The following is a 23,319-nucleotide window of genomic DNA, read 5'->3' on the forward strand; positions in this document are numbered from 1 at the left end:
TCACTCTCCATTTTTCTCTCTCACTTGTCCCTCTCTCTTATCCCTCTCAGCCTCCCTTTCTTCTCTCTCTTATCCCTCTCGACCTCCCTTTCTTCTCTCTTTAGCTATTCTCTTTTCCCCCAAAATACCTTCCGATTTCATTCGATTTCCCCCATTTCCCCTATTCTGATTTTGTTAAATTTTATTACTATATTAAACTTCATATTTAAGTCTCTAGTAAAGAAAATGTAATTAAAGTATGCATTTGATTAATTAATTATTTTTAATTTTTTCAAAATATATTATTACTTAATACCATGTAAAAAATCCATCTTATGATATTAATATAATACTTTTTTATTTATTAATCATATTTATTTTTTATTTACTCTATTGTATTAGTGATTTAATAGTGGTAATTAAAATATTATTAACTCAAGCACTTGGTTTAATTAACTCATTTTTATAATTAATAAAATCAATGGTTTTAAATTTAATGGAAAAATATTTTTAATTAATAATATGTAAAAATATATAGTGTGTTAAAGTTAGTATTTGATAGATTTTTCCTATTTAATCATGACTTTTTAGGTTAAAGAACACCATATATTATCAATAAATTAATAAATAAATGTATTATATTCGTTTATGTTATTTTTAACGTTATTTATTATTTTTTATGATTAATCATGTGCACAGTTAATTGATTCACGTAATTACTGTATTAATGTACAATAAACAGTAATCTTTAACTAATATAATATATAATTAAATTAATTAGTACATTAATATATTTTAGTTATACATTAAATTAGTTATTCGTGTAGTAATAATATTTATTTTACTTAATTTAATGTTTAAGTATTATATTTTAATTAAGTATACTTTACAAATTACTAATTCTCTTATTTTCTACGTTTTTCTCATTTAGGGGTACTAAAACTGGAAATTGTTTTCCAGTGGATATAAACTTTTTATTTTACTTAATTTAATATTTAAGTATTATATTTTAATTAGGTATACTTTACAAATTACTAATTCTCTTATTTTCTGCGTTTTTCTCATTTAAGGGTACTAACACTGAAAATTGTTTTCCAGTGGACAAACTTTTTATTTTACTTAATTTAATGTTTAAATATTATATTTTAATTAAGTATACTTTACAAATTACTAACTCTCTTATTTTCTGTATTTTTCTCATTTAAGGGTACTAACATTTTCAGTGGTTATCATGTCAGTCACCTTAATGAATCTCTTAGCTGCCATCATGATGCTAAAATGGGATTTTTGCTTCTTTTTTTTCCGTCTATCACTTATTTAGAGAATGAACTGGGTTCGATGGAGTAGAAAACTGTCCTCACTGCTTGGAGTTAGTCATAGCTCTATTAACAGAAAATATTCATACCAAATTACATATTTCTAGGATGTATACTTATTTGCTTAATGAATAATGAACAACAAAACAAAAAATATTATACGGGCAACTGTTTACTATTACACAAACCAGCTTTTTCTTCGCACAAAATACAGTTTTTCTTTCTCGGTCGATCGTTCGTCGATCACTACTTCCCATACTACAACCACAACCCGATGCCTTTTTTTTCTGTGCCTGATGGGTTACTGGAAGTACGATTAACATTCTTAAAAATAAGAAAGGAGATCAAATAAGTAGGTTTTTCCTCTGGAATGACCGAATCATTATTTAAGCTCGATACAGTAAAACCACCACCACCACCACAAAGCCTAAAAGCAGGGAGAAGAAGAAACTGCAGTGTATAGGGCTCTCATAATATTAACTGCGTTCTAATACTACAAACAGAAGATCTCTAATAATTAATCTGAAACTTTACAAAAACTGTGATGCAGATAAAAGAGTTACTCAAACAGCCGAGAAGCACCCTAAAAGATTTGAGTTTCTGTTTACATCCTGTAGCTGCTATAACCTCCTATGCCAGGAGGACCATACCCACCAAGTGATTGTGAAGTTAGCGATGATGAAGGGTAAGAACTATTTGGCATCTGAGAGTAAGACCTCATACCAGAATCAAGCATTGAATAGCTACTTGATGCCGGCTCTTTATGTCCAGCAATAAAATCCTGCGGACAAGATGCAACACAGGAAGGATAAGCTTACACAAATAGTAGAAGAATTCAGTAACTCAAATAGGAACTCCATGAATTCAACCAGTGGTGCTACTACTCAGATTAGTCAAATCCTGAAAGCACATAGTGCAAAAGAAGGTAGTACATTTCAGAACCTGGTGCAGTCATTTACCAGGGAGCACATTTAAAAAACTGAAAATAAATGTCTAGAGATCTTTTATGGAATGCCTCTAAAATAAAACAGCTTTCAGAAGCCTCTTTAGATATCCTTGGAACTTTAAGATAATAACATGACAGAATTGTCAATGAACCAGTTTTACCATTGCTTTTAGATATTTTTGGCACAGACTTAAGCAATGCTATTCAACACTTTGCCCAAACATCCACATATAATCCATTCACAGCTTAGTTTAATCATTCACAACACAGTTTATTCCCACAAAAACAAAAAAAAACAAAAAAAACAGCCATCATACCAGTGATTTAATGGAGTAAAAAGACACCAGGTTAAAAAACAAAACCAACCAAATCAAAGAGTTTACACTCAAAAGTCGATCTATAGTGGCATCCTCGTGGCCCACACTAATGTTTCACTCAAATAATTGAAACAGAACAACCAGATTTTTTATAAACAAATGAAAAAAAAGTAAATGCCATTTAAAATCGTTTTAATAACAATGCGGTAATTCCTGATGGCTCATCATCTGGTTTAAACCAAAAAAACTTTCTCCAGAAAAAATAGACGTATCCGTCTACTGGTTTATGTAGCCTGTCTTCTAACATATTATTAGTTTACCAACTTTGTGGTGCCTACAGGTTTCCCACCTTCACAAGAGAAGTGAAGAGTAAACATCTCACCTGAATAAGCTGCTGAGCAGTTTGAACCTGTGTTGATGTTCCCTTAATCTCTACCGTGATCTCATCACCTCTACCAATAGTCTCTTGGACAGTTAGAATAGCACCACTTGTTCGGCGAATATATGCAATGTTGGCCCCTCCAACACCAATGATGTCCTCAGCGTATGACAATGGAATTTGCATTGTTTGAGTTATCTGAATTGAAAGGAACACTTTAATGGAGAAAATAGGCAAATACACAAAAACACAATTAATTTGAACCTGTGCAGAGCCAAGAAGTTAAAATGATGTTTTGAAGTGTATCCACACCGTATATTTTAATGTGACTGGATATTCTAAAACTTACCTGAGTAACAATAGCACGTCCAAGCCCTGAAGAACGTAAGCCAGATATAGCAGGATCTTGTCCATATAAAGATAATCCAGAGTGTGGAAGTGGGTTCTCCAATGGAGCTTCTCGTTCAAGAAACATTGAGTCCCTCTTTAAGGATAGAGAGTATTCATTGCTGTAACCACCTTGTGAAGTAGTATGTGATTTCTCAGACCATGGGTCTACAGCTCGATCTTGACTGATTGTTGCATTGTACTACAGAGTGGAGCCACACACCATTAAAATGCAAACATCATAGAACATGCAGTGCTGAGAATTATATATAAGTATGGAAGAAGCTTACAGTTTTCTCAAACAATGGAAGGACACTATGGTCGACCAAAAATTTACGAAGATGTCCAACAACTGCCTCTAGGGCTTTAAGAACCTTAGAAGAATCACCTTGTATGTCTATTATTCTTTCATCAGGGGATGCATAAAATGGGACTTCATCTGCAAACAGACAAAGGAGTGAGAAATAACAGAGATATCATCCCACCAGGATCATTTTTTATCCAACAAACTCGATGGAGATTATGAAAAGAACCACCAGAGACAAGAACCATACAACGGATTCAACAAATCTGTTCATATATATAAAGCAAGTAAATCTACAGTGCATAAAATTCCTGATTTCGAATATCTGAACTGATATTTAGAAGGCTGCAACAACCACCAAGCTTGACTTGACGAACCATAACCCAAATGCATAGGAAAACATATTTTAAGACCACTCATGACACAGGGAATTCACTTGCACTGAGTTTTTTTATAACAATGAGAAGGTGGATTCCATTTAGAGAGTTCCTGGAGGAGGAAAAAGTACACAAGCACAAAAGGAAAAGGAAAAGCAGGACGCCACAACAGATGGTGCCAAGGCAAGGTCAGAGTGGGAATGAGGTTCTTCCAGCAAGGTGCTGCCAGGAGACCCCTTCCATAGCTAACACATCAGCAATGTTATTGGCACTTCTTGGGGGATAAAGGTGGTATTGGGGCTTTTTGAAATAGCATCTGGGCAGAAAGTTAATTGGGGGAAAACCTCTCTCATAGGATTTAATGTGGACCAGGAGAATCTTGCAGAGATGGCAAGTTTATTTGGTTGTTCTACTACTACTCTTCCTGCAAAATATCTTGGTCTCCCTCTCATTCATGGGCGTATTTCACAGAGTTTATGGAACCCAGTGGTTGAAAAAATTGAAGCTCGGTTAGCAACTTGGAAGGGGCGACTCCTCAGTAAAGCAGGTAGACTGATCCTCCTCAAGTCATGTATTGCTGGCATCCCCAACTATGCGCTGTCCTTTATGCCTTGCCCGTCTTCGGTTTGCAAAACTATGGATAAATTGAAAAGAAGATTTCTTTGGAGAGGTTCGAGTGATTCCTTTAAATATCACCTGGTTAGATGGGACGAAGTTTGTTTGCCTAAGTGATTAGGTGGACTGATTCGGAAGTCAAAAGAAATGAAAAAAGCTTTGCTCCTTAAGTGGATATGGAAGTTCAACACAAATTCCTCAAACCTTTGGAAGGATATGGTTCGTACCAAGTTGGGCTGGAATTCTTCATGGCGGATGTTTGTGGGAAATCGGAGAGGGCTATCCTCGATATGGAGATCTCTTTATTTGCATCTTTAGGATTTCTCCCCAGCTTGTAGATTCTTTGTAGGCAGCAGAAGGTCTCTTAAATTCTGGAATGATTGGTGGACAGGAACCTTTGAGAAACTCTTTTAGAAGTCTCTTCCTTCTATCCACTCAAAGGGAGATAACAGTGGCAGATGCTTTCGAGGGGGGTGGTTTAAGCCTCCACCCCCAAAGGGGTCTTTCTGATACGGAGGCTATGGAAGCAAGTTGTTTATTGGATTCTTTGAATCACGTCAGGATGAGGCCTTCTAATGCAGACAAGCTAATTTGGTGGCCTAACAAAAGTGGTAAATTCTCAGTTTCATCTGCATACCAACACATTAGTGGTTGGGACTCAACGCAAAATGAGCATGACATCTACTTTGTTTGGCGTCTCTGTGCCCCTCCACAGGTAAAATTCTTCATGTGGAGTGCTTGCCAAAATAAGATCCTTACGGCGGATGTGCTTTGAAGAAGGGGTCACCCTTCTATAGACCTACTATGTCCTTTTTGCAACAGTGAAGCAAAATTTACCAGCCATACCCTGCTATTGTCCCAGTTCTCTTGGAAGGTGTAGACCTCTGTCTTGTGCAAGTTGGGCTTACAAATATGTATATCTGCCGATCTGATATGTTTCAACAAGTCAATCTCTGGCTATCCCCTTCCTGGGCTCAATAAAATGATGCTCTCAGCATGTGTCAGTTTTGTGCCATGGGGGCTTGGAACGAACGTAATAGGAAGCGGTTCAAGGCTAAATTTGAATATGAGGCAAGAATAGCGAAAAAAGTGACGGGTCAAATTTCCACCTGGCTCCTGACGAAGAAGCCTTTCTGCTCTTTCAAGGGCACCTCCATTCGTGAAAACTGGAGCAACCTGGCAAGGATGCATTTGGGGAACAAGGTTCAAATTATGGAGTGGGCGCCCCTGGAGGTTGGGTACTTAAAATTGAATTTTGATGGCTCTTCTTTTGGCCATTCGGGGATCGCAGGTTTCAGAGGTGTGATTTCGGATCCATCTCGCAATCAATGTATTTCTTATGCGGGTCCATTAGGTATCTCCGATTCAACGTCTGCGGAGCTATATGGTCTTCTCAATGGGCTCCGGGTGTTCAAAGATAAATGTAGTGGCCTAATTAACATTGAAGGGGACTCCAAGGTAATCATTGGTTGGTGTCAGGGCACTTCTTTTCCGCTATGGAGGCATTGGGAAATCTTCTAGGAGATCTTAGAGATTACCTCATTATTTTCTTGTATTTGGTCCCACATTTCGAGATCTGCAAATTCGGTAGCAGATGTGCTTGCCAAGCAAGGAGCTTCCCTTCAAAATCTTATTGTTCCCTCTTCCTTTGTAAATTTTCGCCTTTTAATGTAATACATCTTTATCAAAAAAAAAAACTTCTTGGGGTGTGCAGCCAAAAGATGCATCTATTTCCGTACATAAATCCTCAAACCCAAATTATGACAACCACAAGTCCCCTTCAATGAGTAAGGAGGCTGTGAATCTTCCCACATAGAGTCAAATGCCCTGCAATAAGGCCTCAACTCCCCCACAATAGCATCCCTTAGAAGCATCAAAATGACTAAAAGGAGCAAAGTAAACAAGGTGGATGTTACCTAAAGAGTCTCTAACCACACCACCCACTCCAGCTAGACCCAGATTAAACCACAAGCTACCATCAAAATTTAACTTCAACCAACCCTAAAGAAGAATCCAGTGACAAGAGTGGGAATGGCATGTTTCAACGAGTCAATTCTTACTTTCCAGATGCTTCTAGTGAGGATACTTGGGATATGGGAAGTGTCATGAAGTTTACTTGCCCAAAGAAGCATGAAATGGTTTGTTGTTTCAATAAAGCCTCCCACAAACTTTTGTTAATCTCAAAAAGTGTGTCACTTTCTGTCATTCAAAACATTCCAAACAATTGCCAAAAAGGATAGCTTCCAACAATTTTTCGCAGTGGAGAGTAAACCAACAGCACTTGCACTTAAGTTATCTTTAATCAGCCCAAAATATATGGTTCTATTCAAACACATTGACATATGCTCATCAATGTTATTTCATTAAAAAATGAACTAGAAATTATCAATCAAATGACCAAAATATTAAAAGAAAAATTAAAGCATCATACCATGAATTAGCACAGAATAGGGGCTAAGACATTCCTAAACTCATATAAAAAAATCATATAAAAAGTCATTTCAGCAAGTGGTCAATGAGCTGGATTTGAAAAACTTTAGGTTGGGAAATTTTTAACTTAAAAAGCTCCATTAGCTATATTTAGATGACTATTTATCTCAATCAAATACACATTCTTGGGTATTCTTTCAAAAGAGGACTCAGGGCTAACTTCCCTTTACAGTGATTACACTACGTGTGATCAAATTTTTGACAGTTTTTTCAGTATAATAAGAAAGAGAATTCATTAAGTGAAAGAAGAGAATACAAATTGAAACGGCTACTAAGCAACTAAAAAAGGAAAGAACAACTAAAAAGGTACAATCAATCCACTTATCAATAGGCAAGGCATCACCCATAACAACTTGTTAACAGGAGACACTGCTTCTAGCAAGGGAATCAGCATTGGGTCTCTCTCCTAAGAGCATGCATCCAAGATATATATAATGCCAGAACAATATCCTAATTATCATCGAACAATGAAGAAAGTGATCTGGAGGCCCACTTCCCCTAGGTCGACTTTTGAAAAGACACATTCTGAAGTTTGGTTTGCATTCTTTGAACGTTTATCTTTCAAAACGAATAAACATTATTTTATTTCACTAAAAGGTACAAACATGCAGTTGACAGCTCATGCCACGAAATGATGTCTTTATTATAAAATAAGAGTATGTAATAGCTGCATTTTATAAGCTCGTAGCAGCTTTGGTAGGTCCTGATACATATTGATATGACCATTGTTATTGATCATAACTTCGTGACAGATCCAAGTCAAAGTCATAGACTTATTGATAATACATGGTTCAGTATCCAAATGAATAACCATTTACCAAACTCCTGCCAGGAACCAAAGAGTATTTGATTTATTTTAATAACAGAAGGTGCTACTTAATTGTTCTGAATAATCCACAAATTAAAAGTAATAAGGTCAGCCCATAAGAAACAGAAAAGCAGGTCTCATGCGAAATTTTTTTTCCAAAAGAGAAACTTTTATCTTGTGAAAATGTCTTTCAAGAAATACTTCTAGCATCAGCCTAAGACAGGTATTAGCTTCGAAAGATGCCTCTCCAGTATTGCCTTCAAAAAGCAAAAAATAAAAAAAAGGCACTTCTTCAGATCAATCTTTCCACCAAAATTGAATAATTTTATTAATTTATTATAGCAATGTGAATAGTTTTTCACGGCATTCTAACATAATCAAGCCATCCACTCTCTAAAGTCCTTTAGCTTTGAACCTATAACGCTGTAGAACACAACAATAGAAAATAATAATTTTAAAATAAATAAATACACTATCGTCTTAGCATCCACCAAAGACTCATATGGTCATCACAGTTGACACATTTAGGAATTAGCAATCAATATCAACAGTCAAGAACGCATTCAAAAGTTGAACACAATAGCAAAACCTTATTACAAAAAACTGGTTTGCAAAGTAGATTATCAAGATGAAATGGTAAATATAAAATAACAACATAAGTAACAAGTTATTTGTCCATTTTAGTGATTGGACAATATATAGGATACATACAGTGCTGTTTTTCATGCATGGTAGAATTATTCAAACAATGAAAGACCTAAATTAATTTAGTGTTTAGCAGTTAATTGTTGATGCCAGTATGCCAGTAATCAGCTAGAGTGGCGATTCTAAAGTCGCATCAATCAGATAGAAGAAATTACGGCGCACAACATTAGAAGCGGAGAGAAATATTCTAGAAATCGCTGTAAATAGTAGAGCAACAAAATCTAAACCACTTAAAAATAGGCTCTGAAGCTTACTCTCAGGTAGCACTCGCACAGAAGCACCACTACTCTCCTGTATTGACTTAATGACGCTGCCCTGCTTTCCAATCAAATAAATAGCCTGGGAAGAAGCCACCAGCAACCGGATCGAACACTTGCCGACTCCAGTTGCTTCACCGTCACCCTCGGACAACCCAGTAATCCGTTTGAAGACTCTAAGTACGGCCTCCATGGCCGGGGATATAGGTGCGTCTGGTTCTTCTTTTCCAGATATCAACACCTAAAATAAATTTTTTTAAAAATAAACCAGCGGAAGGTGGGAAAAAATATTGTTTTCTCTTTCGAGACGATCACTCCTAGGAAAACTTAAGTCGAGAGCTAAAACCTAATAAGTTAAGAGAGAACTTACAACACGATCTGCAGTACCAAGGGCGCCTTCAAGGATCCGAATGCGAGCCCTAGTTTCTTCGCACATCTTCTTAATGAGCTCCCCTTTTCGGCCAATAATGCTACCGACCTTAAGCACTGGTACAATGAGACGAAAAACACTGTCACCCGGCCACCCCGGCCACTTCTTTTCGGCAGTCGTCCTGGTCGCGGTAGTAGGAGCTGGAGCTGGAGTCGTGGCCAGAGCAGGCGGAGGCGACGCTACTGTTTCAGGACCGGAAGACGAAGGAGTCGGGCCGGAGTCCCCAACTGGGGCTTCCGCCGTCGTAGTATCGGTGGACGGCAGCTGCGGCTCGGATTCGGGTACAATGGAAGGGCCATTCTGGGTAAGGACTGAGTCCGACGGCGTGGCCATGAGAGGAGAACGAGAATAGCGAGGAGGGGGGAAGGGCAGGGAGAGGCAGAGAAGACCGTCGTCGGATTAACAGATGATGTTTGTTTTAGGTTTTGAGAAGAAGGTCGCAAAAGCGCAAGCGCCGTATGGCCTCTTCAGGGCTCTTTTTAAACTTTCTTTATTTACGATGATTTTATAAGCTCACTCGCCGCTGTCTGTCCGGCAATCGTCCTCAGTCGGGTCGGTATATCGGTTTCGATACGTATCCGATACTCTTTTCTTCTGCATTTCTAGATCTATATGCCCTTGGAATATTACTATAATTATCTATGAACCTTGTTTTTTTTTTTTAAGATATGATGTAATTAGGATGTCATTGATTTAATTAGTTTATGTTTCTTGTCTCTTGTTCACTCTTACTAGGATGAATGACATAATTATAATATTGTATTTTTATGAGTTATAAATAGAGTTTAAGGGAGAAGGTTTGGAATATGTCTAAAACCTCAATTTTTCTCCTTTTTTTCTCTCTAACATGTGTTCTTTTTCTTTCTCCATGATATAATCCATTGAGTCCTGGACTTGGTATCAAAACATTGATTTTCAAGACTCGTAGTTATGAGTTTTTAGAATTTCAATCTTGTTATCTGCTCAAATTATTATTGTTACCCATTGCCTCTACGATTTAATGATCACGGTATTAACCATTCTCTGTTTTTTTTTTTTTTTTTTTTTTGCTCCGTTTCCTATATCTCCTTGTAGTTGCTACATCAAGCATGACCATCACGAAGATTATTGTTGTTGTTGCCACTGCCAAGTAGACTCTAAGAATATTTTTCTGGAGTCCTACGGTATTGAAGATCAGGTAGTCAACTACCTTCCAGTGTTGTCCATGCCTTGAGATCGACTCAGGCCATAATTATCTGGTCTAGAATGCTTCTTGTCTTTCCTAGTTGTCCATCCTATCGATTTTGAAGGCAAAGTATTTACACATAAGGGCTTTCTATAGACCTTTTTTTTTGGTACTTTTTTTTTTTTTGTTGAAAAGAATCCCAGAGGCCTTTTCTTCTTATCTAGGTTCTGCAGCTTCTTGTTGTGGGTCATATTAGACAAGATAAGAAAGAAGCAATAACAAAAGAGAGGAAGTCATGGGTGACGCTGAAGTTCCAATAGTCCCTATATCGGGGCGCAAAAGTATCCTTCTTTGTTTTTGGCTTTAATCGTCACTCACCAATTGATTATCGTGCCTTCTTCTTGCATCAGTTTGCAATCGCTTGTTGTTCCTTATTCGATTGGTGCCTTCGAAAGTCGAACTGCTTTGCTAACTTACTCTGTCCAGCCGACTTGCTGCCATTACTCTGCTCGCTGCCATTACCAATCATCTTTGATGTTGACACTGCAATCCGTGCATTACTGCTGATTATACGTGATCGTTGTTGATTGATTCAGCTCAATCAAAGCAGCGTTGTCTATCATTTATTTCTAGAAGAATTGCATTTCCATCCTGAGCCGTCGGTTCTCTGCTTCATCTAGGAAGTTGTTATTTTTTTATTCCTTATTTGTTGTCATCCGACTGGTGTCTGCTTCATCTAGCCCTAGCTTTGCCTTCCTTATAGCCAGTCAACCGTAATATCATTTTGGAAATCCGGAATTGCTCGTTGGTTGTAATGCTAGTATAATTCCCTTGTGGTACTTCATGCATGATGTTATATAGCACTTGCTCGTTGGCATTTTTTTCTTTTCTGAAAGAATTGTTGTTGTTCCCATAATCTTCCCGTGATTGGTGTCGATAGTTGTTGTTGATGCATTGTTGTTTAAGATCATGGGATCCGATTTATATCTCGAAATAGTTTAACCAGTTGGAGGCAGAATTATATGCCGATTGAAGTTTTGTTGAATTTAGGACCCCATGATTAGAACCTCGAACAAGGTGATGAAAGACAAAGAGAAGAAGAAAGAACAAGAGAGGAGCTCGGCCAAAGAGGAGAAAGAGAGATAGAGCTTAGAGATGAATTGAGAGAAGGGGAGAACGACTTGACGCTCTACCCCAAGCCAAGGGCCTCTATTTATAGTTTTTTAGAGGATATTACAATGTCTATAATGCCCTTAGTGATAAGGACATCAAAGATGCACGGAATACTCACAAACCAATTCAAGTTCAAGTTGGTCCGGTGACAAGGGTTCAAGCTAAACAATTCAAAGAAACGCTGAATAACTTAGTTCGGAGAGTTCAACAACAAGAAGAGAGTGTGTTCACTATTGAGGGTGAACAAAGGTTGGTTTTACTCATCAAAGTTGATCCAGAAGAGAGCCAATCAGCCATACACGTCCATTGAGCCATTGCATGGCCAACTTGCATGTCCATTCCGGGATACACGTGCAAGGGGGTTTCCAAGCTGATGAGGATGTGTTGTCCAGCAAAGAATCAAGTCAAGATTACATTTTCAAGTTTCAGAAAACTTAGAAGATTTGATCAAGATTTGATTTCTTTGTAATCCTATTTTAGTTTTAAGTTTCAATTTAAATTTTGAATTTTAGTTCCATTATAAACGTATTTAGGAGGAAGGAAATTTTGAGTCAAAATCTAATCCCATCCTAGGATTTTTAGGCGTGATTTTAGGAATCTTTCCTAGGATTTTTAGGAATTTTAAAATTCAAAATTTTCATTGTAATTTCAGTTATTTAAGGCGTTGAGATTATGCAATGGAGTTTTGATGTGTTATTCATATTGTGAGTTATTCTTCTTGAGTTCTTGAAGAAACTTTTCAAACTTATCAAGGTTTCCTTGTGGCATTCAAACTGACTCATCAAACGGATTTTCCAAACCCGTTTGTGGCGTCTTCACCATACCAAAGTTCTTGCTTTGCTAAACAACGGGTCGTGGTTTTCATCAAACTTGAAAGATCTTGGGGTTGATTTCCAAATTGGGTATCGGGTTTCGTCACGTGTTGACGTGGTTCGTATCAGTTGGTATCAGAGCTTTGATTCATCAGGTTTGCCTATCCTTTTCTTGTTTATTTTTCTTCCTTGCTAAAGTCATGCATTTTAGGTTTAGGTTTTCAATTCGGCCAACAAAAAAAAATTATTGGCCAAATTGTTGCCTTTTCGTCGTTCTTGGTTGAATCTTGATTTCGATTCTTCGTTCTTGATTGAGTCTTGCTTTCTATCCTTTTCTTGATGTTAGTGTTTGATTCCCCTATGTTTAAGAACCCTAGAAACGTGAATTAGGGTTCTAGGTTTTCTAAAAATCCGATTCTCTTGTTTCATTTTCCTTGCTAATCGTTACTGTGACATCAACAAAAAGAAAAGAAAATAAGGCAAAAGAAAAAGAAGAGGATCCAGAAAAAAAAAAAAAAGTCTGGGAACCATTCTTACAATGGTTTTGTTTTAATCTTGTTTCTCATGTTATAGATTCCCTTTTGCCAAAACCCCACGTTTGAGTGTCAAAAATCATTAGAATCTGTGACAAAATTTGATTCGTTTGGTTTGTTTCTCGTCTTGATTTGCTGCTTGAATCCTTCTTATTATTATTTGATTAGTTTTGAAAGAACTACAAGAAGAATACAAGTGGAAAAAGGCAGAGTGTGTGAACGTATTAGAAGGTAAAAGCCAAATTAAATTGAGTGAAACACGAGTAGATTTGAGTGAATTATTTTTTGAGTGAAACACGTGAGGGAGTGAGGTGAGGTCCTTTTATTTATTTTTTTGTTTTTTTCATATTGTTCTAGCCTTGTTTGCATATTTCAAATCATGTCGTATAATCAAGAGAAAAACATAAACGAAGAGATTCCATCACCCGTTGTTCTAAATCTACAAATGCAAGCATTGATGGGGGAGATGAGACAGATGATGAGGTCGGAGTTAGAAGATATACATGGAAGGTTGGATAGGGTAGAAGAGGGAACACAACAGGGACAACCATCATTTATTCTGAACACCCCAAGGAGGAAGAGGTTGCACCGAAGGGAAGTTGAGGATATGGATGAATTTGAAGGTGACGATTTAGAGGAGGAGTCTTATAGGATGTCAGTGGGCAGCCATAGGAGATATGGCCGGGATAGAGAAACTAGGAACCAGGTAGATAACAACTTGGGTAGTATCAAGATGAAAATTCCTACGTTTCAAGAAAAAAGTAATCCTGAAGCATACCTCTAATGGGAAAAGAAGATGGGGTTGGTTTTCAATTGTCACAACTACTTTGAATTAAATAAGGTAAAACTCGATGTAATTAAATTTACTAATTATGTTATTGTGTGGTGGGACCAGTTGTGCATCAATAGGAGGTGGAATGGAGAATGTCCTATTGAAAATTGGGATGAGAGGAAGAGAGTGATGAGACGAGGATTTGTACCAAGTCACTACTACCGAGATCTATACCTCAAGCTGCAAGGTCTCCATCAAGGTAACTGGAGAGTTGATGAGTATTATAAAGAGATGGAGATAGCTATGATTAGAGCTAATGTGGAGGAGGATCAGGAGGCGACAGTGGCCAGATTTTAAATGGTTTAAACCGAAAGATTGCTAACACAATCGAGATTCACCATTATGTGGAATTGGAGGATTTGGTGCATATGGACATCAAGTTGAGAGGCAACTCAAGAGGGGTGGTACACGGCCAAGACCAACCTCATAGAATTCGAGTGCAACACCTTGGAGGTCAATCTATATAAAGAAAGAAGAAAATATGTCTACCTTCAAGGCCAAACCCGAGCCCAAGACAACCACCACTACCACTACTTCTCAAGGTAAATCAGCCCATATTTTGACTTGTTCTAGTGAGATTAAATGTTTCAAATGTTAGGGGAGAGGACACATAGTTAGCCAATGTCCAAACAAGAGAGTTATGGTGATCCGGTAAAATGGTGAAATTGATTCCGAAGACGAAGCTGATCTAGATGACATGCCACCATTGGAGGACGACCCCATAGGTGATGAGGACTTTGGGGCTGATCATGGTGAGATGTTTGGACTAGTCGCATGATGAGCCTTAAACTTGCAAGCTAAAGGAGAGGAAGAAGAAGTAAAATGGGAAAATATTTTTCACACTCGCTGCCACGTAAAAGACAAACTATGTAGTGTTGTTATCGATGGCGGTATTTGCACTAATATTGCTAGTACTTCCATGGTTGAAAAGCTATGGCACAACACTTAAGCACCCATGTCCTTACAAGCTGCAATGGTTGAATGATAGTGGCGAAGTAAGGGTTACGAAGTAGGTTGTTGTATCGTTTTGAATCGGTAAATATGAGGATGAGGTATTGTGTGATGTGGTACCAATGCAAGTAGGACATCTCCTCTTAGGAAGACCATGGCAATTTGACGGACGTGTGCAACATGACGGCTTCACCAACAAGTACTCATTCACATGCAATCAGCGGACAATCACTCTGGTTCTGATGACACCAAAACAAGTCTATGAGGATCAAGTGACGTTGCAAAAATTGAGTGAACAAAAGAAACCGAGAGATCAAAAGAACTTGAGAGAGCAAAAGAATGAGAGTGAAAAAAAAGCGAGACTGTGCATAGTGAGAGTGAGGGGAAAGAGAAACACATGGCCAAAGAGGGAAAAAAAGAGAGCAATGTCTAATCTGGTGAGGTAAAAACAGAGAGAAAACAAAGAAATTTCTATGCAAAAACAAGTGAGGTTAAGCGAGTGTTGATTTCAAAACGGCTAATGATTGTACTCATGTACAAGGAGGTTCTTTTAAACACTAACCCACTTGACGCTTTTCTACCTAATGTTGTTGTCTCTCTTGCAGAAGTTCGAGGATTTGTTTCCCGAGGATGTACCAAATGGGTTACCACCTATTCGAGGGATTGAACATCAAATCGATTTCATTCATGGTGCATCAATTCCAAACCGACCAGCATATAGGAGCAACACGAAGGAGACGAAGAAGCTTCAAAGGCAAATTGAAGAATTGATGGAGAAAGGGCACGAGAGGGCAAACATGAGTCCATGTGCAGTTCCTGTGATTCTAGTGCCTAAAAAGGATGGGACATGGAGGGTGTGTTGATTGCAGAGCCATCAACAACATAACGGTAAAGTATCGACACCCTATCCCTCTCTTAGATGATATGTTAGATGAGCTACATGGTTCTTGTGTGTTTTCAAAAATCGATCTTAAGAGTGAGTATCAGCAAATATGAATGAAAGGAGATGAATGGAAAACATTGTTTAAAACTAAATATGGATTGTATGAGTGTTTAGTTATGCCGTTTGGATTAACTAATGCACCAAGTACTTTCATGCGCTTAATGAATCATGTTTTGCGTGCTTTCATTGGTAAATTCGTTGTTGTTTATTTTGATGATATTCTAATTTATAGCAAGAATTTGCATGATCATGTCTCACATTTGCATTCGGTTTTGGATGTGCTTAGAAAGGACAAGTTATATGCTAACCTCAAAAAGTGTAATTTATGCACCGATAAGTTTGTTTTTTTAGGTTTTGTTGTGAGTACTAAAGGTATTGAGGTAGATGAAGAGAAGATCAAAGCCATCTGAGAGTGGCCGACCCCTTCCAGTGTAGATAATGTTAGAAGTTTTCATGGGCTTGTGTTATGGACTCCAAAGCATCTTGGATAATAAATAGATGTAGGAATTAATTTATGTAATTTCTTTTTAGGTGTTATGTTGGTTTAATTGTAATTCTCGTGAACCTTGTGCCCCTCGATTTGGGCTGGTTATTTGTGTCCCTAATCCTCTTTATATAGGAGAAGGGTTTGAATGAAAAGGCAAGCATTGAAATCAAAATTAGAGTAGAGGTCGGATTCTCCCTTTCTGAGGTCTAGGTCGAGCCTCCTTCAAGGCTCAATCGTTTCCATACCATTGCCCATTCGAAGAATAGAAAACTCTTATCCTTGTCAATAGAAATTCTGGAGGAAATAGGAGAAAGAAGGGTGACACGATCCATGGCAAGGGCAGATCCTAACATCTTGGTATCAAACAGGACCACCCTTGGGGATTCCTCTTCCCAGATTGATTTGGGTCACGTCGAGGAGGAATTCCAACATACCGTGGAGGGAAATCGACGACACACTGATTCTGCAATTTCCGCCATTAATGATACTCTCCAACACCTACTCCGACGAGTGGAGGAAGGCTTTGCTCGCGGTCCTACACCGCCGGGCAATTCCACAATTCCGGCCGAGCACCTCCCTCCCCACCCACCCCCACGACAACTGCGCCACCAACCTCCCACAACCATGGGACCTCACGGACCAGGCCACAATACGGTTCCCAGGTATGCCAAGCTGGATTTTCCTACCTATGATGGGTCTACGAATCCTTTGATCTGGTTACACCAGTGTGACCAGCTCTTTTACAATCAAAGAATGCATAATGAGGACCGCGTCCATTTAGCTGCATTCCATATGTTTGATGAAGCGCTCCTATAGTATCACCAAATTAATTCGGAGCACCATGTTCTTGATTGGGATTTATTTAAAGAATATTGCATGTTGAGGTTTGGCCCCCCTGCTCGTAGCAACCATTTGGGGGATCTGGTGAATTTGAAACAGACCGGGACGATTGAATAGTATCATAAACAATTTCAGGAATGCCTGGCCCATGCCAGTTGATTTGTGAGTCCTTCGCAATATGTGAACTTATTTACTGCCGGGTTAATGGAGGCCTTGCGTCTGGAAGTAGAATTGCATGACCCTCAAGATCTGGTCCATGCAATGAACCTCGTCGGGACTATAGATGCCAAACAGAGTGTACTCAAGGAGTCTCGGTCAGAAGACCCTCTTGGCCAAGCAGGGTGCCCACCATTGCCCCCTCATCCTATTCAGGGACTCCACGCTCTGGGCAAAATTCAGCACCACGTGGTGACAATTCTCCTACCACGCCTCCAGCCCAATACATTCATCGCCTATCTAGACCTAAGATGGAACAACGCCGAGCCAAGGGGCTGTGTTTTAACTGTGATAAACAATATGTCTAGGGTCACCAATGCAAACGTTTATTCTGGTTGGAGGTATTGGATGACACAGAGGAAGATCCACCGTTGGAAGACAGTGTTGAGGCCGAACAGGATGAACCAGCCATATCCCTCCATGCTATGACTGACATGCACAACTCCAACACGATGCAAGTCCATGCGGGTTTACAACATCTGCAATTATTGGCTATAGTAGATTCAGGCAACACTCACAATTTCATTAGTGAGCCAGCCGCACAACAGCTTGGATTGCTGATTAAAAATAACACAGGCATTTCAGTCTCAGTGGCCAATGGGGCAAAATTTTCAAGTGCAGGCATTTCTCCCGCAACAGACTTTTGTATTGAAGAGCATTCATTTGTAGCAGATTTTCTGGTCATTCCCCTAGCTGGGTTTGACTTGGTCCTGGGCATTAAATGGCTCCAGATGTTGAGACCCATCTTGTGGGATTTCAAGGCGCTCACCATGACATTTACGGCCGACCAGCATCAGATTACACTTCATGGCACACATGCTCCCAAGCCAAGAACTCTTCAAGAAATTCAAGTCCAGGACGCAGATACCTGTAAGTTAAATGCTTCACTTACAGAATTTGGTGACTTATTTCAGGCCCCTACTGCACTTCCGCCTATACGCCATTGTGATCATCTTATCTAGTTGAAATTGGGTACTGAACCGGTAGTGGTTCGCCCTTACCGCTAACCACACTTACAGAAAGATGAAATTGAGAGCCAGTGCCAGACTATGCTCGCCCAAGGGATTATTCAGCCCAGCAGGTCTCCATTTTCCTCACCAGTGTTACTCGTCAAGAAGCATGATAAATCATGGAGGTTTTGTGTTGACTACAGAGAGCTCAATGCTCATACCATTAAAGATAAATTTCCCATTCCAGTGGTTGGTGAACTATTAGATGAATTCCAGGGCGCCAACTTATTCACCAAACTGGATTTGAAATCAGGAGTGGAGAAGACAACATTTTGGACGCACCATGGGCATTTTGAGTTTTTAGTCATGCCATTTGGTCTCTCCAACGCACCCTCCACTTTCCAAGCCCTCATGAATGAGGTATTTCGTTCGATCTTAAGGAAGTTTATTCTTGTTTTTTTTTATGGTATCCTGGTTTATAGTTAGCACTGGGACGAGCACCTTCAACATCAACGCCAGTTGTTCACTATCTTACGCTCCCATCATTTGGTTCTCAACCAATCCAAATGTTCCATGGGAACGTCAGGTAGCATATCTGGGCCACGTTTATCTCAGCATCTGGCGTGAAGGTAGACCATAGCAAAATTCAAGTAGTGGTCGACTGGTCTACTCCCACATCAGTCTCAGCGTTACGGGGATTCTTGGGACTAGCAGGTTACTACAGGAAATTCATTCGTAATTACGGTCAACTTGCAACTCCTCTCAATAATCTCCTTAAGTGCAATGCTTTTATTTGGTCAGAGGCAATAACTTTGTCTTTTGAAAATTTGAAGACAACTTTATCATCCGCACCGGTACTTTAGCTGCCCAATTTTTATGAATTGTTTGTTATTGAATGTGATGCATCTGGAGGGGGTATTGGCGCGGTCTTACAACAGCACAGCCACCCCATAACTTATTTTAGCAGGCAGCTCGGCCAACATCACCACAAATTAGCTGCCTATGAAAGGGAACTAATCGGCTTAGCCAAAGTCATTTAGCACTGGAGGCCCTATCTCTGGGGGCGCCCCTTTATTATCCGGACCGATCATTGCAGTTTAAAGTACTTACTCGAGCAGTGTCTCACCACATCCCCATAGCAGCATTGGTTGAGCAAATTGATGGGATTTGATTTTAAGGTTGAGTATAAACTTGGCCACCTCAACGTTGGGGCAGATGCATTGTCCTGCAGGGACCTACCTGAGCCTAAGCTACACGCTATCAGTCAACCCAGATTTATTTTGCTAGATTTGTCAGCGGAACAAAGCCGAGTCCTTAAGTCCAACAGGGTTGCTCCAACCCCTTCAGTTACCTTCACTAGTATGGCCCGATATATCCATGGACTTTATTGATGGACTTCCCCCATCTTCGGGCAAATCAATTATTTTTGTGGTAGTCGATTGCTTCTCCAAATATGCACACTTCTTGGCCCTGGCGCACCCTTATACATTAGCTCACGTCGCCCAACTCTTCATGGATCATATTGTCAGATTACATCAGGTGCCTGCGTCCATTACCAATGACCGAGATGTCGTTGAGTACTTTCTGGAAGGAACTCTTCAAGCTGCACGGGACGAAGTTGGCCTTCTCCTCAGCCTACCACCCACAGACCGATGACCAAACAGAGGTAGTCAACTGCACCATTGAAATGTACCTCCGTTGTTTTGTCGGCGATTCGCCTAAAAGTTGGGTCAGGTGGCTGACATGGGCGGAGTTCTGTTATAACACGTCCAACCACACCGCACTTGGCACCACTCCTTTCAAGGTCGTCTATGGCAGAGATCCTCCTCGGCTCTTATCCTATGAACCTGGCTCTTCTAAGGTGGTAACTCATGACCAGGCTTTATCGGAACGTGATGCACTACTCAGCCAGGTACGCTTTCATTTAGAGGTTGCTCAGCTGACAATGAAAGCCAACTATGGTAGACTTGGTCTTTTCTCCGGGGGGATTATGTGTGGCTTCGTCTTCAACATTACCAGTAGCTCTCCCTTACGGCCTCCCAATGTCACAAATTGTCCCCCAAGTTCTATGGCCCATTCCAAGTCCTGGAACGCATTGGCACGGTCGCCTACCATTTGCAGCTTCCACCAGATGCAAGGCTACATGATGTTTTTCACGTCTCTTAGTTGAAGGCATTTAGCGACGATTCTCCATTAATCCACACACCTTTGCCACCAATTCAGGAAGGACGTGCGCAATCCACTCCAACCAAGGTGTTGCAGGCTCGCCGAGTTCAGGGCGACTAGGAGATTTTAGTGCAGTGGGCTGACACTGACCCACTTGACACTACATGGGAGCCCTTGGCGTCTTTTAAGGCTCTCTATCCCACTTTTGAGCTTGAGGACAAGCTCATTCTCCAAAAGGGGGGTGATGTTATGGACTCCATAGCATCTCGGATAATAAACAGACGTAGGAATTAATTTATGTAATTTCCTTTTAGGTGCTATGTTGGTTTAATTTTAATTCTCGTGAACCTTGTGCCCCTCGATTTGGGCTGGTTATTTGCATCCCTAATCCTCTTTATATGGGAGAAGGGGTTTGAATGAAAAGACAAGCATTGAAATCAAAATTAGAGTAGAGGTCGGATTCTCCCTTTCTGAGGTCTAGGTCGAGCCTCCTTCAAGGCTCAATCGTTTCCATACCATTGCACGTTCGAAGCATAGAAAACTCTTATCCTAGTTAATAGCAATTCTGGAGGAAATAGGAGAAAGAAGGGTGACACGATCCATGGCAAGGGCAGATCCTAACAGTTTGCTAGTTTTTATAGGAGGTTTGTGAAAGATTTTAGCACCATCTTTGCACCGCTTACCGAAGTTATCAGGATGAATGTTGCGTTCAAATGGGGTGAAGAACAAAAGAAGGCATTTCAGCTTATTAAACACAAGCTTACTCACACTGCTTTACTTGTTTTACCTAACTTTTCTAAAATGTTTGAAATTGAATGTGATGCTTCTAGTGCAGGTATAGGCGTTGTTTGTGATTCGTACGGATCATGAATTCTTGAAACATTTGAAAGGTCAACACAAGTTGAACAAGAGACATGCTCGATGGGTTGTATTCATTGAAACTTTTCCTTATGTTATTTGGTATAAACAAGGTAAGGAAAATGTGGTTGCGGATGCACTTTCACACAAATATACTTTAATCTTTACTCATGATGCTAAATTCCTTGGTTTTGAGTACATTAAGGAACTTTATCATGATGATTTTTGGGGAAGTTTATAGTGCTTATAAAAAATCTGCAGAGGTAAGTTCTATAGGCATGAGGTTTTTTTTTTTGTTTAGAGATAATAAGTTGTGTATGCCTAATTGTTCAATGACAGACTTGCTAGTTCGGGAATCCCGTGGTGGGGGTTAATGGGACACTTTAGAGTAGCTAAAACCCTAGCTATTTTGCAGGATCACTTCTATTGGCCACACATGAAACGAGATGTTGAGAGAATTTGTGGTAGATGTGTCACTTGTAGGCAAGCTAAATCGAGGGTTCAGCCGAATAGTCTTTACACACCTCTATCTATTCCTAGTTCACCTTGGATTGATATTTCGATGGACTTTGTTTGGGGTTTACCTAGAAGTAGGCGTGGAAGGGACTCAATCTTTGTGGTTGTAGATTGGTTTTCTAAGATGGCTCATTTTATTCCTTGTCATTTTATTTCGATGGACTTTGTTTGGGGTTTACCTAGGAGTAGGCGTGGAAGGGACTCAATCTTTGTGGTTGTAGATTGGTTTTCTAAGATGGCTCATTTTATTCCTTGTCATAAGACTGACGATACTTCTCATGTTGCAGATTTGTTCTTTAGGGAGATTGTGAAGTTACATGGTATGCCTAGAACAATCATGTCAAATCGGGATGTTAAGTTCTTGAGTTACTTTTGGAAGACATTATGGGAAAAACTAGGAACGAAACTTTTATTTTCTACTACTTGTCATCCTCAAACCAAGGGTCAAACAAAATTAGTTAATAGGACTTTATCCACTTGGTTGAGGGTTGTCATTAGTAAGAACATTAAGACTTGGGAGGATTGTTTACCAAATGTTGAGTTTGCTTATAATCGTACCATTTATTCTGCTACTAAGTTCTCACCGTTTGAAATTTTTTATGGTTTTAATCATTTAGCTCCTTTAGATTTATCACCTTTACTTGTTTCCGAGCATGTGAACTTAAATGGTAAGAAGAAGACAGAATTTGTGAAGCAACTCCATAAGAGGGCACGACTCAACACATAGAGGAGAACCGAACAATACATCAAGCAAGCTAACAAGGGACGTCACAAGCTAGTTTTTGAGGCCGATGATTGGGTGTGGTTACACATGAGGAAAGAAATATTTCCGGCACACAGGCATTATAAGTTGTTGTGTTATGGACTCAATAGTCGAACGAGTCATCCAAAGGCAACGCGATTGAGTGGGTGACTCAGAAAAGATCACTCAAGTAACTTAGGACTTATATGTTAATTTATTTCAGCTCATGTGTAAGCCAGCAATGGCAATAGTGTAAAAACTTGTAATTGGTCCTTAGCGTGTTTAGCTTAAGAGGACGGAAGGAATGGAGAAAGACAAGTCAAATTTCATTCAAACAGGATCAGCGTTCTCCTTTAAGGAACCTAGGATCGGCATTCTCTTCAACAAACCCAAGGTTCAGGTCTCCCTTCAACGAGCCTGGCTTCCTCTCTTCACGTCACGAATTCTCCTCCCTTCTAACCATTCTCGGTAAAGAAAGGTCGACCAGGGAAATTAGTTTGAACATATCCCTTCCCGAATCCCCTTGACGATCCTACTTCTTGTCGAGTAACGAGGTCTATGGTCAAGGACCATAACATGTTGCCCCAAGGAGATGGTCCTTTTCAAGTGCTAGAACGGATCAATGACAATGTTTATAAACTTAACTTACCTGGTGAGTACAATGTTAGTGCTACTTTCAATGTTACTGATTTGAGTCCTTTTGATGTACGTGATGATTTGAGGACAAATCCTTCTCAAGAGGGGATGAATGATGAGGACATCAAGGCTGCACGGAATACTCATGAACCAATTCAAGTTTCAGTTAGTCCGATGACGAGGGCTCAA

At 39.5% G+C, this 23,319-nt stretch overlaps 1 protein-coding gene across 1 annotated transcript; it reads right to left on the reverse strand.

Moving 5' to 3' along the window:
* Positions 1 to 1,617: 1,617 nt before the first annotated feature.
* LOC137934087 (RNA-binding KH domain-containing protein PEPPER-like) lies at positions 1,618 to 9,768 on the reverse strand. The gene is made up of 6 exons (XM_068778307.1): positions 9,251 to 9,768; positions 8,878 to 9,121; positions 3,615 to 3,763; positions 3,287 to 3,526; positions 2,941 to 3,135; positions 1,618 to 2,076 (listed from the first exon to the last, which is right to left on the reverse strand). Exons 1-6 carry the CDS (start codon positions 9,641 to 9,643, stop codon positions 1,900 to 1,902), a joined length of 1,398 nt encoding a protein of 465 aa, XP_068634408.1. The 5' UTR covers positions 9,644 to 9,768; the 3' UTR covers positions 1,618 to 1,899.
* Positions 9,769 to 23,319: the final 13,551 nt, after the last annotated feature.

Source organism: Aristolochia californica, unplaced genomic scaffold (genome assembly GCF_029961685.1).
Source record: "Aristolochia californica isolate CCGP_79_NKW_82.1479 unplaced genomic scaffold, dmAriCali1.0.hap1 SCAF_6, whole genome shotgun sequence".
NCBI classification, from domain to species: domain Eukaryota; kingdom Viridiplantae; phylum Streptophyta; class Magnoliopsida; order Piperales; family Aristolochiaceae; genus Aristolochia; species Aristolochia californica.